Consider the following 18131-nt stretch of genomic DNA (forward strand, 5'->3'; position numbering starts at 1 on the left):
AAGGAAGGAAGGAAGGAAGGAAGGAAGGAAGGAACCAAGGCACAAGGAAGGAACAAAGGCACAAGGAAGGAACAAAGGCACAAGGAAGGAACCAAGGCACAAGGAAGGAACAAAGGCACAAGGAAGGAAGGAAGGACAGACGCAAGGAAGTTGAATCTGTTTTTCTGCACCATTTTTATTTTTTATATATTATAACTCATCTGTTGTCTTGCAAAATGCAAAAAATGCGAATTATCTACATTTTAAAAATTTAAAGTCTTCCTGCTCAGTTAGACATCACTGGGATCGGAGCATGGAGTTTATGATCAGCTTCGGTTTCGGTGGTTCTTGTTTGCTTCTGTACCATAAAATAAAATTTTCTGTCACCTAAAAGTGACAGTTTGGGTCAAAAAGACTCATATTAACACTTTGGTACCAAGGAGTAAAATAAACAAAAGAGAAAACTCGACCCAAACTTCAGTAGTTTTGTTTTTGACTAGCTGAATCTCATTATTTGTTCACCAACAGACGAAAGCCGGTCATGGATGGACGGCAGCACGTCTGTGGGTTTGACCGTTTCTGAACAAACGCGGTGAGAGAGGCAGCAGGAAATGGGGAAACCGCTGTTCAAACACCAAACATCCCGTCTTCCCTCTCCGTCCAGAGCGCGACAAAGAGCTCCCTGTTCGCAGCCTCTTAGCAGCCACTTCACACGCAGCGCAAGGTGGAAGCCCCGCTGGCCGCGCCACACAGCTCGCATCACTTCCTGCCTCAGAGCTGCAGAGACTCTGAGGGGCAACAACAGGAGGGAAGGTGGCAACAAAACTAACACCTCAAACCGTGCAGGCAGGCAGGCAGGCAGCTGATGATGCGTCTGCAGGCTCATGCAAGCTTTGGGTGTAAACGTGTGGATTCCCTTTCCAAATATGATATCAGATAAATCAAAATCTGTTCGTCACACTGTGTCAAACATAATTACCATGACAAACAGACTGACGGACGGACCTATGGATGAACAACAAATAGGAGGATAATTAGATTGACAGAAGAATGGATGAATGGATGAATAATTGACACATTTGCTTGTGGACCTAAATATGGGTGATAAAGAACGGACAAATGGACACAGGAACCACACGCTAGCAGGTTGGTGGATGCTGCTACTGAGTGAAGACGACTCAATGTGGGACGAAGGGACGGATGGATGGACAGACAGAAGGATTTATGGATGGACTGATAGGAGGTTCAGTGAATGGACAGACAAAAAGATGGATGGATGGACAGTCAGAGACGTCTCAATGGATGGACAGACTTTTGGATGGACATTTGGATAGATGGACAGATAGTTGGACGGACTGACAGTTGGGTAGATAAAGTCTCTATCTACCGTCAGTGAGAGGAGTTGCTGTACAACAGGATTTAAAAGATAAAAAAGGTGACATTTTAAACCATATTTAGCGTTTTATATTAGTAATGTTAGCATTACTGAAGCTAGTAACTATCAACATCTCTAAATATAGCAGCACAAGTTTGTCTTGGCTAACATCTTAAGATAACCGACTTACCCTGGTTTTTATACAACCTCTTGTGAATAGACAAAATATACAAGCTTCTTGAAATACCCTCAAAAATTATTGTAACTATTTTAATTATACCTTAATATTCATTCAAACACACGGCAGAAACCATCTTAGCCGTGGTTAGATGGCTAACCACGGCGAACCCCCAAAAACCCCTGTTTTTGGGGGTTCAGCCAATCAGCGCCAAGGAAAAAGAAAGGCGCTCCTTGATTGGCTGCTTTGAAAATACCAGCCAATAGCGTGACAAGTAGCAATGAGTCAAAGTATTTCAGCTTTCAAAGCTGCATTTTCTTTAGAACATCTTAGATAAGAATTACAAAAAAATAAATAAATCTGCAAATGGTTTTCTGCGAAAAATGTGTCATGTTTAACAGAAAAATGCAATGGTAGATTCTAGTTCTGGTCACTTATTTTTAATTCAGCTGATTAAACAAAAACTAAGAGCTCCAGGAAACACTTCAACCCTGGCTTTGAGGCTTTCCGCTAATTTAATTTCCATCAGCAGTAAAAAGGAAACTAAATAATGATCCACTTCAGAGTTGTAACACCCCCACATCCTGTAAATCTCACAGCCAGGCCGCCATCTTTGAAACAAACGGAGAACTCAGGCTGGGCTCATCCAGAAACAAAGTGGAGAAAGAACAAGTTTTCACTCTAGCTACTGAGAGATATTAGCTGCTAAAGTAAGAAGCGGACCGGTGAGATACTACGAGTTTATATTTAACACTTTACGAGAACCATAAAGGACACAAGACTGGGTTTAAATATAGCGAAGGAATTTCCCATTCATGTCAGCCAGTGGAGACAAGAGTCCAAGAATGTAAACTAAGCTGGGAGTTCTCCTGTTAAAACCGTCTTTACCTCAATGTGGATCAAGCAGTTGTCATGGAGACCAGAGCAGAAAATGACCTTATGGTGACCCTGATCCAAAACTGCAACATTTGTTACATTTTCAGCTGCTGCAGTTCGCTTCCACACCCACTGTGTCAAACAAACCGAACCTTTGACAAATCTGTTCCCCTCCTGGCCTGAGGTGGCGCTGTACTGAGAGCTACAGAGGGAAATGACAGAAGAGCGCAACGTCCGTCTTCACAAAATGTACACAAAAATGGAGCAGCATCAGATTTTAAGGGAGGTAGGATTTCTCTTTAGCCTTAAAATAACAAAAATAAATAACAAATAAAGCATTTCTCCTGCTAGCGTTTGCTTTGGTTCCTTCCTGCTTTTGGGGTGTTTTCAGTTTGTTTAGCATTCACATATCCCCAAATTAACCAAATTTTTAAGACAAACAAACTACAGTTCAATTAAAATGGATCAGAAATTTCTGATCATTTTTCCTTTTGCGATACCAATACAGATATTAGAGGTTTAGTCTCAACCAATAAAAAAAACTGCACTAAATTGACTTAAAGGGTTCCTTTTTATATAAAAACAGACATAAATGTAGTGAATTACTAACTTACTTGATAACTTTGCACCATCACAGCACATTTAAATACACAAGGATCTTCACAAATTGGTCAAAAATATAAAAACAACTTTACACTGCTTAGTCAGCCAATGTGAAAATAGTTAAGAAAATGACAAAAACAATAGTTTTCAACAATAAACCTTCTTCTAAATGTTTTCAAAATTGCAATTAAAACTTCTAAATGTAATGTAAAATAAATAATGAAGCATAGAATTAAAATGAATAGATCCACCCATATGGATTGGTACCAAATCTAGAATTTTTTTTTCAGTATCAGAACCAATATCAATATTAATATCATCTCTAATTTGGTCACGTCTTTGGTGTTTGCTCCCCTTCATCATAAATTGCCTGATAATCTGACTGAATGAACCAAGAAAGATATTCTAAAAAACCCAGATCCTCAAACTCAAGACAGTTTTAGTGAATGTTCACAAGTTCAGTCATTACATATAACTCTACACCAAACGCCTGATTATCGTAAATGAATATCTTTTAGAGCTGCAGAATGTTAAAATCAGTGCCAGAAAAAGAAACGACAGACCACCATTTCCTCCAAGATAATTACAACCCCAGACAGACCTCGATTAGAAACGACGCAGCAGTAAGAGGAACCGTGTCTCGTTCAGACGGCCATTTTTAAAACAGCGTCGTGAGAAGTGGTAAAACCCAAACGCCCAGCTGCTTGGCCTGCAGCGCGTTTCCTGACCTGAGAGATGTGGTTGATGGAGGACTCCATGCGGCGCAGCTGCGAGGCCTGGATGTCCAGCAGCTGCAGGACGTTGTTGGCTAAGGCATTGATCTGGTAGGCCACGCTGGCCAGGGACTGGGTGGTGTAGGCTTTGGTCTCCTCCAGGGCTTTCCTCTTGTCCTGGGCCTGACACAAAAACATGAGAAAGCAGTGGTTAAAGAAGGGGGAAATAAACCAATTTTCTCCTAATATTATTACAACACCGTCTCATCTTGGAGCTCGTATGTGATTTTGGAGCCACATGAGGTCAGCAGTTCAGAAAAGGCATGCAGCTGTCTCTCAGGCTCTCATTCCACACATGCCACTCTTCTTTTGAAGGCATTTAGATGAAACATCCTGCAAATGTTCAACCGAACCTTACATCCAATCCTGTAACTCATTTCCAGAATAAAGGCCGAGCTTTATATCTGTTTTGTCTTTAAAATGTGCTGCAAAAAGTAGCAAGTTATAGTTATAAAAAGCCAAAAGGGAAGGATTAAAACAAAGCAATAAAAGTTTTGCATGGCTCGCAGTCAGATTGTTAGCCATCCATCATGTTTCCATCAAAACAACAAAACACATCTCATCTGTTTTAAATTAACATCTGGAAAATGTTCAAGCTCACAGGGACGGTAATTATAGGATGATCTTCCTTTGAAATGCAAACTATTTAACTGAGTAAATGTACACTAGCAGCATCATAAAACAACTTGGCTCACAGAATAGTTAGCAAAATATATCCAACAAAAAAGAAACAAATGTATTTAATTTCCCTTTGGGGTCAATAAAGTACTTTTGAATTTGAATTGTATCATAAAAAGAGACAAAGAAAAACGACATTTCACGTTAAAATGTAAACTCTTCAGTAAAAGGCCAGGTTAGCGTACAAGAAAGGTACGCTAGCAGCATCAAGAAATTATCTTTTACCAGATTTTTAACAGTAAATTGTAAACATTTTGTGCTTAACATTTAAAATATTTCAACAATGACCTGAATTACAGACTTCAAAAGAAATAAAGTGAGATAATTCTACGTATGTATGGGAAATAACGCCCCCTTCAGTTCTAGAGTGCAATTGCACCAGTTCCAAATATGGGATGGGTCTGACATTTGACCCAAAGCACCCCGTCATCTGCAGCCCTGTATTTTTTAAAAGCAATAAATTTTATCTCGAGTGTTTAATTTATGATGGTACAAAAGCAACTCTAAACAGGGGGTTTTTTAGTATAGATTTAAAGGAAGTCAGAGTTTTGGCTGTTTTACAATTTTCCAAATGTTTGTTCTAGATATGTGGTGCATATAAGCTGAATGCTGCTTCAAAAAAAAAAAAAGATCAAAAATATTATTCTGAAAATCTCATTATTTGGTAAAACAACAATTTAGCACAAGATAAAAGTATGCTAACAGCATTCTGATTAAACATGCTAGCTGTCAACACACTATTTAGTATGACAAAGAAAAATCCTAGAATAGCTTAAAGTGGTTCACTGCTACCTAAATGTCACCCAGCTGCTGTTTATTTAATAAAAGACCAAAATGTCATACTGGAACTTATGCTAGTTTCTTATGCTAGCAGCTATTCAGCAAGCTAAATTAATTAGCTTGTTGAATAGCAATTTAGCTGTTACATGTTTAAAAAGCCAAAAAAAGATTTTAAAAGAAATTCAAGAAAAGTTTGTGAAACATTTATATTAGCAAGAAGCCAATATAGCATTCAGTAACAATTAAGCAAATAGACGGTAACCTAGCTTACAAAATAAACTTCAGAGGTCAAATAAGGCAAAAATACAACAGAAAAAGTGGTGTGAGGCGTCATTTCAAGAATGTCAAGTATTTCCACCATCTAAAATTAAAGTGACAATAGTGTAGTGCATGGTGAGAATTTTGAGACATCTTTCTTTGAACTGGACAAAAGCTAAAAGCCAGGCTCCAACTGAGCGATGACGTTTGATCTCTTTGTAGCCGGTCCTCTGCTGCTCGCTCAGTCCAAAAAGCCGTGCCTGGAGGGGGAACACTGGGCTTTGATAGCAGGCTGCTGAAGCAGGAGGTGGGCGGTTCCAGCAGTGGCTGAAGAGCAGATTACTAGAGCTAGTAGTGGTGGTTAGGGGGCAGAATGGGAAAAAAAGGAACATTTGGTCACAAGAAGAAGAGAGGAGGGAAAAGAAGAAAACAGTCGGAGTCGTTAATGATTCAGCCACCAATCCAGAATCAATCTGTAGATTGGAGAGCTGACCGCATCCGTTTGGCGGGAACCAGACGTGTTGAGCAATAACTTTAGAAAGGAGAGGAGATTCCTCATCATGTTGAAATCACATAATCTACATGCGCACACCTCCTGCTGTAACAGCTGGATGGGAGCAGATTAAGACGACAAAGACGACTTCGCTGGTGACAGGAGCAGATTCCCTGAACGGTTCTCTGAGATCATGTTTATTTTCTTCAATCCAGATTACAGATCTTTTCATATTGCAGAAACAATCGTCTCTCTGTGAAAAGGGATTAAACGTATACAGACTTGAACCAGAAATAATAAAAAATTTTCATGTTTATTTGATTTTCTAAGTGTTACAGCTTTATATATTCCATGACTGTAAATGCGCATGAGATTTGCTTAGAGAAATTGCAAAAAACCCAAGGCTTCCACATCTATTTGAAAGGGGGTTTGATGTTTAACTTTACCTTCTTTTATTATGATTGTGGTTTGAACTGGTACCGATTTATTATGCCATGTATTTCTTTTAGAAAGTCCGGTTCACACCTTCATTTGGGGAGGTGTGAATGTGTCATCAAATTGAAAAAAACAAACTCTGGTCCGCCTGAAAACCTCGGTCTCTGTTTGGCTGAAGTGAACTCTGGAGCGGTTTGAACGCCAAGCGCACCAGAGACCGCTACAGAAGCAGGAAGTGGACTATAGCGCAGGGCATTCTGGGTAAATATAACCAAAACAAACATTCAAATCTAGTGCTAGCAGCAGAAATGGGTCGTGGTCCTTTTTCCTCCCACTGGTAAAATCTGACGCTTCTCCATTTTTGCTTACTTTTGGTGAAGAAGGAAGTTGCGCTCAGTGTCTTCAGAGGTTTTTGTGTCATTTCCTTTTGTAGTTCTTGGTGCAGCGCCACCACAGGCGAGGAGGGGAACATGTTTTTCAAAGGGTTTGGTTCATTTGACACATTGCAGTGTGAAAGCAAACCACAGCAGCTGAAAATGTAACAAATGTTGCAATTTTTTCAGGTGTGAAAACACTCCAAATCCAGTTAGCATGTGGAAAGTGAAAGTTTTCCCCATTCCACCGGGCTCATCGTGTTTTCTGGGTGAAACCTTGGAAGACGATATCTAAGGTTCTGTAATAAATCTGAAGCTGCAACCCAAATAAAACAGAAGCAGATATGCATTTTGTATTCCTGCTCTAATCTGGTTTTGTGAATGTGAAGCAGGGTCAGCTGTGGACGTCGTGAGGACAGATGCGACACTTGATTGCTTCCTAGTTGCCTATTCGCCACTCTGTGCACAAATCCCCCGACTAACCAGCTTTGCATCTCGACAGAACGATGTCAGGAGTGAAGCAAATGAGTCAGAGCGCGGAATGAGACATCGGCAAAGGAAAACAAAAGTGTGTTGATCAAAGCCAAAAGCAGCACAAGAGAGGCAGAGAATGAGGTGAAGTCTGGAGAGCTTCGGTGCTCCTGCGGCACTTTGTCTCATATTTCACAGCCGGGTAATGACAGAGCGAGAGAGGCTACATGGTATCCAGGAAGCAGTGGAAGTGTGTAGAGGAATGCAATTCGCAGGAAGCATGTAGCTGGGAGCTAAAGCAAGACAACCAAACAGCTGCGTGAAAGCAGCTAGCAGTAAAACGCAGCGTGGGAGAATGAAAAGTTCCTCAAAAATCCATTGGCTAATGAAGTTCAGCGAAACAAAAGGGAGCGGCAGCCACCGCCGGCTGTCACCCATCCAGTTTGACGAGATAACAGCCACAGATGTGCAGCCATGTTTTTAAAGACAATGCTTTCCAGTCAGGACCGACCTGTTGGACGGAGACTGAAGACGATTTCCCTGAGGACGAGTTCAAGGGCCAAGAAGGAGTAGAAATATGAAAACACTCAAACAAAAACCTACATATACGTTAGTATTCTCCACATTTTGAGACTCAATGTATGCTTGAGTTTTATTCTTTATTTTTTAAAAATAAAAACCTTAAAAGTGTGCCAGGCTCATGAGGACTGGAGCTGTCCCAGTCAAAGTCCAGAGCTAAAACCAATTGAAAATATGTGGCAATTGACTAGGGCTGCAACAATTAACCCGATTAATCGTGATTAATCGATTATGGAAATAATCGTCAACTAATTTAGTAATAAATTAGTCATTATCGGGATGTTATAGATGCAAAAAAAGATTAAAAGATTGCATTTATGGGAAAAAACCTAAATATTTTCTACAATTACTTAAGTTGCATAAATTTGCTTTGTCTCTATAAAAAATAAAATAAAAATCTTACATTAACCACCTTTTACTATCCAATTATGAATCTGTTCATCTAAAAAAGAACTAAAATCATCATTTATTATATTTAAAAAGGAATTAAATTGTTTGTTTGCATCTTTTAATGGTTCTTTACATCTTTAAGTGGTTCAATGAAAAATCTACCAATTAAAGATCAGAGTAAATTATTAATAATCATCAGCTCTAGTTTAGAGAGGCTCTCCACTCAATCAGACTTATTTAATTTATTTAATTATATTGTTATTTAATTTCCCTTTGGGATCAATAAAGTATTTTTGAATTTGACTGAGCGTAGGCTTTTCAACAAATAAAATGGACAAAAATAAATAAAAGTCAGACTCTGGAGGGCTGAGTAAGCAAACACTTTCATTTTTTTTAAATTTCATAAATAATTCAAAAATAATATTTTTCCTTCCAGTTCATAATGATGAACTACTTTATGTAAAGTCTCATCAAAACACAGCTAACTTTGTTGATTTAATGTGAGAAAATATGTGAAAAATAAACCCAGTCTGCCCAGAACAGTCAAACATGTCGGAACATTTCGCAATAAAAAAAACGTCACGTTTCTGCTGTTGATCTGGGCCTGGATTTGCACAGATGTCGAACACGTTCACGCGCTCCGACTTCTCCAGAGGGAACCGCACTCAGGAACACAAAAAAGTCCAGGAATGTCTGGAATTCTGCAACATGTTCAAATAAAAACTTCCCAGTGCCGTTGAAGAATCCTTCTGCAGAGATCTGCTGAGATTACGGACAGAAGAAGAGTCAGAAGAGATGTAAGGCTGAAAGGTCGCGGAGCCCCACGTGAGCCATCGATCGATCCCCACTGAAAGGACGGGTGGTGGGGGGTAAGTGAGCAGAGAGCCGCTTTATCGACATGGATGTAAAATATTCCCCGTCCGCCAGGCTGTGAGGTGAAGCCATGTAATGAGATTACAAGACGGACGTGTTTAGGAGCTGGCTAAGTGTTGGACAAGCCAGTTAGTGATCATCTACCTCCAGAAAACTGAAGGGTGAACTACCAGAGAACGTCTGGACAATAAATCAATTACAATACACATGTGATCAATATCAATAGATGATACATCTGATAGAATATTCAATATATCGAAAATTCTGATCCAGAACCGTACAGCATTTTGGGGGATGCAGGCAGAGAAAAGACTCAACTCTCTTCCTTCTTTGGTTACTAAGCAACTTTCTCCTTCTTTGGTTACCTAGCAACTCTCTCCTTCTTTGGTTACCAAGCAACTTTCTCCTTCTTTGGTTACCTAGCAACTTTCTCCTTCTTTGGTTACCTAGCAACAACCTGTTGAGTAAGTGGCACAGCAGCAGTTTAAGGTTCCGCCATTGTGCCTCATTACTGCTTTAAAATAAACAATAATGCCGTGGTTATGTTTCAAGTATTTCAGATACTTAATACATGAAGCGAATCAATAATTATCGTTATCAACTGTCATGAAACGCTTACGGCGCGATAAGTTTTTCAGCCATATTGTCCAGAGTGAAGTTAGTTGACGTCACTCACCACCTGCTTAGTCATACTTATTTTGAATAAAACAACCATATAAATAATGATACATAAAATTCTTATAACATTTTTTCAGACACTAAAAAATGCTTATATATTTTTATAAACTCAAATATAATATTTTCTAAACAATTTGATCAAGAGAAGGAATCTGTTTGTGGTGTTACTCAGATTTTGAAATGTATGTATCCCCTGATTAGGGTCAAAAATTTGGATAATGTGCTTTATTCAAAACTTTGTTGTAAAACAGAAAGCATGTTAATTATGGCAGCTGTTATCATCAGAGCTGTTACTATTATAACAGTATAACTATTTTGCTTTAAAAATGTATTTTCAAGTAGGGAATGACTGCTAAGATTTAAGTGCATCTAATTTCATTTACTGTATCCATTTTATTTTAACATAATTTCTCTGTTAATTCATTTTTTGATGAACCTGACCCACTTTCCTGTTTTCTTTTGTTTTTTGTTAGGACTTATAACTATCATTTATTGCTTTAGGTTTACTTTGCATGCTTTTCCCTGAACATTTAAGCGGGCCAGAGCCGTCCCTGGGCCAACGCTGCCTGAAGCACAGAGGCGGAAATAAAAGCCACACATCATCCCTACCTCACACTGTGGGAATGTGGACACCCACACAATCTGCCTGAGGGGGTGAGGTAGAGAAAAGTTACTCTGAAGATAAAACGACTTGAGTTCAACCTTGTCCCGAATGTGACACGCCAACTCAGGAGTCTGTTCTCGGACTCGCCTCATCAAGGCAGATGGTGGCTCGGTGAAAGGCCATAAGGTCCAGCTCTACCTGACGCCATTAAAAATGTGTCAACAAGGACACAAAGGGGACGTTTGGACATGGAGCAAGCTCATTAACCCCAACTAAGTGACTCAGTAATTGGTTCAACAAGAAAGAAAACGGCCATTAAACATAGAGCTGTGCATTTTATTAAGGATTTTCTCTCTGCTGATTAACACTGAACCATTTAGGTCACAACTTAGTTCCACGATTCAGCTTGGACCAAACCAACTCTGGTCGGCTGAAAGGATGGATGGGTCTGAATGGTCGGCAGAGAGCCGCAGGGCACAATAAAAACAGCCCACATTGCGGAAAGAGATGGAGGAAGGATGAAAAAAAGCTAATGGCAAGTAAGATGAGAAGAAAAACTAAAGAAATACACATTTATCACACTCAGACAAGTAAAAAAACTGCATTAATTACACTGGGAAACCAGAACCAAACAGGTATAGCCTGCAACATCGGCAGCTGATAAATCCGTCCAACATTTTGAAACAATTGTGCTGTCTTTTAGAAATTTCCAACCAAGGCCTGGGTTTGTAAATTAGTCTGTAGCTAGGAAACCACCATCCTAAACAACGGTTGCTTTGCTTTTATCACTTATGTTTCCTTTGGGATCAAGAAAGTATGTTTGATTTTTAATCCAATATCATGACTGGACAATAAATTAACAACGTACATCACAATAGACACATCAATATCAATAGATAATTTATTTGATTGAATATTCAGTCATTTCACTTAACTCCAACCTAAAACCGCACAGCATTCTGAGAGTTTTAGGCAGAGGATAGACTAGCTGCTCAACCTCTCGCAGCTAGCTAAGCAAAACTGGTGGCATCAACCAACTCCCTCACTCATTGGTTACCAAGCAACTCTCATTCTTTGGTTACCTAGCAACAACCTGCTGAGTAACTTGCGCGGCAGGAGTTTCCATAAATATGTGAATGTTTTACGGATAACTACGAGATACATTTCACAGAAAAATCCACAGAAACTTAACCGCTAATAGGTGAACTTCCACAGTAACTTTAGAAAAGTCAAAATGAGGATTTCAGACATAGAGTAAAAACTATAACGCATGGTGATGGTAGGATTTTAGAGCAGTTATCCCAAATGAGCACCAAAACCGGTTTGTTTTGGTAAAGCAGGCAAACATCAAGCTTCTGGGATGGTTGTATTGAAAATATCTGGACTAAAAGTGATGTCAGAGCCAGGAGGAAACCAACCACTTAAATGAACTTTACCACACCAGCCACAATGAAAGCACAGTCTCTATAAACAGAGATGGACATTAACCAAATATTAGTGGTTATTTGAGCACTTTTGTCTAATTGTCAACTTGTGTAAATCAGAGAAACTAGACAGTGAGTTTAAACTTGTTTTAGAAAATCCCAAACAAGAACAAAAATCTGCAAGTAAAAATGATTCTTTAAAAAATATATATATATATCTTCACCAATGACATAATGTGTAAAAACAGAAACCTCATGAGCATTCTGCTGCTTCAGCAAAGTCAGACTTATGACCTTCTGGTTACCACATCACACTTCCATTTCCCCATTCCTACTTTTCCATCTACCGCCTGCAAAACACTGAAACCACATCAGACAAACTGCTGAGATTTAGAGCTGGAAATTGAAAAAAACAACAACAAAAAAACAACTAAGGTGTAAAATAAGAAGGTATTGAAGGAAAGAAAGAAAAGGACTGAAGCATAAGAATATAAAGAAGGGGGTAGGGGATGTAGGACTCAAGGAAGGACAAAAAGCGGGAAAGATGGCAAGAGGTAGAAACATGGCGTCAAAATAGTTTCACAGTAAAATTGTTTTGACTATGGGCACAAGTCCTCGGTTTGTCCTACCAACGCAGCCAGGTGGCCACTTTGCATGCAGTCTGTTCGTCTTTGTCACAGAGGTTAAACCACACACTCTCCAAAAACATGACACACACACACATCTCACAGAAACAGGAAAATATTTATAATAAAACCCTGATCAGAAAATCCATGTACAAGAGTCTTAAAGCGGGTGGCTGAGTGTCTGTCTCTATTATTAACCCACTTCCTGACAAAGACGGAAGGCATTTCCAGAGAACCAAACAGGAAACATCACTCTGACCAGTCTGTGTGTCATACGTCTACCACACGCAGCCTGAAACCCATAGTCAGTGGAGAAAGTTGGTGTTTACACCAATTAGTCCGCTTTAATCAAACTCCAGCCCGTTTATCTAGAAGGTTTGGTTCGTTTGGGGAGATGTGAATGCGTAATTGATCCAAACATCCAAACTCTGGTCTAAAAAGTGAACTCTGCAAGTGTAGATGCCAATCAGACCGAAGATCGCTCCAAAATCAGGAAGCGGACTAAAACACAGGGCATTCTGGGTAAATATAACCAAAAAACGCAAGAGTCTAGCGCTAGTGAGAGAAGTGGCTCCTTTTTTTTTTTTTTTTACCAAAGACAAAAGAGAAATCCGACAACTGATTAACACTTTTTAATACAATTATGAATGGGATTTAAGACTTATATCTCCATAGAAACATAATACGCCAACTGGCGATATATTTGAATTTACTCATAGATGCAAATAAAGCTAGCTGGAATGCTAGCAAGGGTAGGTCTGCTTGTGACTCAACCTTTTGCCTGACAGTATAACGGATTATTGGGGCCGCACAAAAAATAAAAAATACAATAAAATTACAAAAGTCATAAAAATACAAGAATAAAGTCAAAATATTATGAGAATAAAGTCATAATGTTACAAGAAGATGTACACGAATATGAGGAGTCATAATACGAGAATAAAGTCACAATATTTTGAGACTAAATTTGTATTAGTATCATAAAGTCATAGTATTAGAAGAAGCTGTATGAGAATAAAGTCATAACATTGAGAATAAAGTCGACATAATGAGAATACAGTCGTAATAACAGGATAATGAAGTCAATATTTTGAGAACAAAGTTGTACAAGAATAAGTTAATACCTGCGAGACAGAAAAAAAATAGAATATTTGATCAAATAGCCTTGCCAAGATTAAATTTAAGACCTGTGATTAACCATTTAAAGCCCATGTAAATTTTATTTTAATGAATTTAAGACATTTTACAGCCTTACTTTTTGATGCGTGAATTTCAGACTTTTTAAGGATCTGCGGTCACCGTGGGCGAGGGACTGAACAGTTTTTTTCAATGGTTTATATCGTTTGGCACATTTTGGTCTCCAATAAACCGAATCTACCGGACTGTCAGGTGTGAAAGCTTCCTGAATGCTGCAGCTCAAGCACGGCCTCCGTGACAGGAACGCAGAGCGAGAGAAGAAGGGATGGGAACACAGGAGGGAGGAGTGCTGAACGAGACGAGACATGTAGATCTGCAGAGTGTAGAGTCAGAAGAGAGAGGGCTCATTCTGACACACAAAACGCTTGAAATCCTGCTTCTTTTTGAGCGTCAGCGCTCAGATTGAGGTGTTTTTGCACGAAAAGTTGGAGCTAATTTTACATCAGCGGCAACATGATCCCCCACCCTGCTGTTCTGCACTTAGCTACAATGATTTTCTGGCACATTTTTCAGCTCTGACTGTGGCTCTCAGGGGAGATCAGGGTTTCTATTAATGGACCAAAACCGTAGCCGCATCAAAGTGGTGACTTTTACAGAATAAAAAAAAAAAAAAAAACAGCCTCTCACTCTCTGTGCCAATTCTAAAATAAACTATTACAAAACAAGTTGATTATTTACAGAGATGTACAGGTTTATGACGACAGCTTCATAGCATTTTATGATTTTTTACTTCCCGCTGTTGCTGTCAGAGCAATCAAACCTCATCACACTGGCTTTTAAACAACAGTGTTTTGTTTTCTGTTTAAACAATAATCACTCCCCCCACAGGTTTTCTAAAGGAACGGAGGAGAATTTATGTCCACTGAACCTTTTAACCATAACTTTTGGATCACTATTTGAAAAGTTTCTACCACAAACTACCAGACTTATCTTTTTTTTAAATGTCCACTTATGTCAAAGAGTTCATAATGCCATGAAAGAAAAAAAAATCCCACAGTATTACAGATCCCCCATAACAACTTCCAAAAATCTGAATTTCAATCTAATCTGAAATCAAAGTGGCATTTAGCAGAAAATTGTTTGATTAAAAAAAGGTTTAAAAAAAAAAATATATATATATATATGAAATTATTTTGTAAAAGGAACTAGTTATATTTTTGTTCCATTTAATAAATGTGCTTTAAAAAAGGCTTTTCTTCTATTTTTATATGTCTATTCGAAATTAAGGTACTTTATTTTCGAAAAATCACAGGTTTCTTCAACGTTTTAAAAAATGTTGTCTGGTAAGCTAAAATCGGAATTAACACGCTATTGGTTGGTGTAGGTAAAGCAACCAATCCAGGAGAGGCACTCATTTTTTCTTGGCGCCGATTGGCTGATCCTCGAAGGGCAGAGATTAAGATGACCGTTGATGCTAGCTTCTGCAGTAGAGCTAAAAGACGGCTTCAAATGTGGATATTAAGGTACGTTTTGTGTTTGAACTATTAAAAATGCAGTTATACGCGTTTTTAGAGTAGGTCTCAAGTATTCGAAGTGGTTGTGGTCCACAACCGCCGCTGTCGGTAAAACCGGAAGTCCGCTATGCTGCTAAAAAAAGAAGCTCGTTTTATTTTAACCCTTGTGTTTACAAATGGGGTCCAACCGACCCCACACCCGTATCTCTTGTATCATTTGCCTCAGTCCTCGCACGCACAAGGGTTAAGGCTTTTTACACATCTGTGGATAGCTGTATATCCCTAATGAAATACTTAACCCTCCCGCTGACGAGGGAAGAGCGCAGGGGATTTCACGTCGAACAACGGGGAAGATATGGAGATTTCCGGTCACGAAGAAGAAGAAAAAAAACAAACGGAAAAGCGCAGGGTAAAAAGTTCACGCGGAATGCGGGAGGGTTAAAACAATTACTCGGTATTCTCCCCCATGTCCTGATCAAATGTGCTCAATTTAGAGATTTTTTTTCTTTTATTTCAACAATTTTGATGTGCCAGATTAACCTACTGTAATATTAACCTACTGTAATATTAACCTACTGTAATATTGTACTTGTATATTCTATGTAAACAGTCGTGCAAAACTTGGAGACAAAGACTTTCTTTTTCTGCAACAATGCTCCATATACTTGGAATACATACCTAAACTGTGCAGTTTAATTTAACTAAAAGCTTTTAAACATGTTCCAAGGTCAATGGAGAAAGCATAATTACACGACTATTCCTGCTCTAAATGTTTTATTGGTGTTCTCGTTTATTTTATTCCATCTTGTCAAGATGATTAGATTGATTTATATGACTTACTTTGTTTTACACGTTGTAATTCTGTATGTTTACTTAAAGCAGATTGCCCTGGAACATGAGACTTCACTCTTTTTTTTTTTTTTACTATTAAACATGCAAAGAAGAACTACAAAAGCCTTTCGGGTTTGTGCAGATCTGATAAGTAATTTAAAAACATAAAATTTTAAGTAACACAGTCAGGAAAGAAACTTAACACTACATGTGGGAAATCAACAGATTATTTGAGCAGCACAAAGTACAAGATAACACTTCCTGTTAAACATTAAGCATGACAGATACTAACACTCCCAACAAAGAGTCAAAACGGACCCAGTTCTCCCAGAGTTGTGTCATACTTGTGGGAAATTCAGATTGCAACGTCTTGGTTTCATGTTTCAGTCAGATGAGGTGATTCCACAACAAGGAAATCTCCCACATTGGGCTCATGAGAAAATGAAACTGTTTTGGTTGTTGTCTGGTAAGGAATGGATCAACAACAAAAAGAAAGAAAAACACACAATCCCAGGACGAGGAAGGAAACTAAATAAATTACAGGGAGTCCTTGGGGAGTACCACTGGAATGGACACACCCTCTGTAGCTGATATGTTGGGTTCCTGTTTAGAAAGAAAATACCAATACAGCACCAAGACACAACTGGCTGAATGTGTGAGTAGATTATGAAGAAATGTACTGGATCAACATTGAAAACACAACATTATGGCTCAGGTTTGCTCCAGAATTTGCCTTAAAATTAAATTAATGCATACATTTTCCAATGTGGACAGCAATTTCTGTTCCCATAGAGAAGAGCTTTTATTTACCTTAATTGACTACCCATCCACCAGTAATAGCTTGAGTTTAAGGCCAAATAAATATAAAAATATAGATTAAAAAAAGACAATTTAGTAAATCAAATTTATCAACAGGCTAAACAAGATTAAATTAATTTTATAATAATAATAATAATAAAGTCAAAACTTTAACACGTAAAATAACCATTTAATAACCTTTCAAAAATCCAAGTTCAAGTTTTTATTATTTTCCCACTAATACATTCACAACTGCACAATAAAATATGACTCCATTGCAGGATTTCAGAAAATCTGTTTTTAAATGGCACATTTAAAAAACTTCTTTGTATATATTTGGTTCAATGACATCACAACAGGGAGATGAAGCAAAATAACAAAAAGATCCTGGAAGACTTTATGAATTCAGTCGCTGACGTTGATATTTAGACCAAAAGCGACAAAGACTGAGATAAAACAGATTATTTTTCCATCTGATTTGTTGCTGTACTTATTTTGCATCCTTAAAATAAGTAAAAGTTATTTTCTGCTTGCATTTCCTTATATAGGTACATGATTTTCCACTGGTGATAATGCATAGAGTGAAAATGCAGATTAATTTACCTAAACAACTTATCTCCTTCTCTGCAGATCAATGAGATATTATTCCACTTAAAGACTGCATCAAAGTTAGCTGAAGTGTTTACAAACCAAAAATGGTGGAATGTCTTAGATATGATGCATTTAATAATATTTTATATTATTAAATATATATTTTTAACCATATGAAAACTTTGCCGTTCAACAATCGGAGTTAAACAAGTCAAAAATTGTACGATTAATGGTGTTTCAACCTAATTATTCTTTCCTATGAACGAGGAGTGAACAGCAACAGGTGGGGGAGGAGCAAAATACCTGAAGCAGCAAATTTCTGAAGAAAAAAAAATCTAGAAAACAAACATTTTGAAATAAAGTCATTAGTTGCCTTCTGTGATGTCACCACCATCATTTGCTAGTGGAATCTTGTTTATTGGGAATTTTTTGATTAAAGAACCATTTCCAGTAAAACAGCTTTGACATATTGTTGCATATGTAACAAACTGATTTTTGACTGATTTGACAGAAAAGTCTGACCAGTAGCTTTAAGTACGCATTAAAATAATGCAGCAACAGTAAAAAGCCACGCTCAAACATGGTACTTACAGGTCTAATATTGTAGACATTATCATACCACTACTGTAATGGGCTCCCTGTGGAGACTTTAACTGTTTTTGTGGTATTAAATGGTGTGTTTAACGACCCTACAAAGAGCTGACTGGCAGGCTCATAATTTTGCTGACAACTAAAATAAATATAACCACAACTACCAGACAAAAAAGCTATAATATTCTTTCAACATGTCCGGTGGATGGATATATATATATA

The 18131-nt window shown here is 38.1% G+C and overlaps 2 protein-coding genes across 15 annotated transcripts in view; one reads left to right on the forward strand and one right to left on the reverse strand.

Moving 5' to 3' along the window:
* abi1a (abl-interactor 1a) overlaps positions 1-18131 on the reverse strand; it is a 50723-nt gene that overhangs the window by 31973 nt on the left and 619 nt on the right. For all 13 annotated transcript variants that reach the window (XM_017301879.1, XM_017301881.1, XM_017301876.1 and 10 more), the window contains exon 2: positions 3740-3907. In XM_017301879.1, coding sequence (XP_017157368.1) covers positions 3740-3907 — 168 coding nt within the window. The remainder of the gene's footprint in view (positions 1-3739; positions 3908-18131) is intronic.
* acbd5a (acyl-CoA binding domain containing 5a) overlaps positions 15002-18131 on the forward strand; it is a 16331-nt gene continuing 13201 nt past the window's right edge. Inside the window, exon 1 of one of the 2 annotated variants that reach the window (XM_008396512.2) lies at positions 15002-15107. The gene's annotated coding sequence lies outside the window, so the exon portion shown is untranslated. The remainder of the gene's footprint in view (positions 15108-18131) is intronic. The other variant, XM_008396514.2, reaches the window with a different exon arrangement.

Source organism: Poecilia reticulata, linkage group LG20 (genome assembly GCF_000633615.1).
Source record: "Poecilia reticulata strain Guanapo linkage group LG20, Guppy_female_1.0+MT, whole genome shotgun sequence".
NCBI lineage: Eukaryota > Metazoa > Chordata > Actinopteri > Cyprinodontiformes > Poeciliidae > Poecilia > Poecilia reticulata.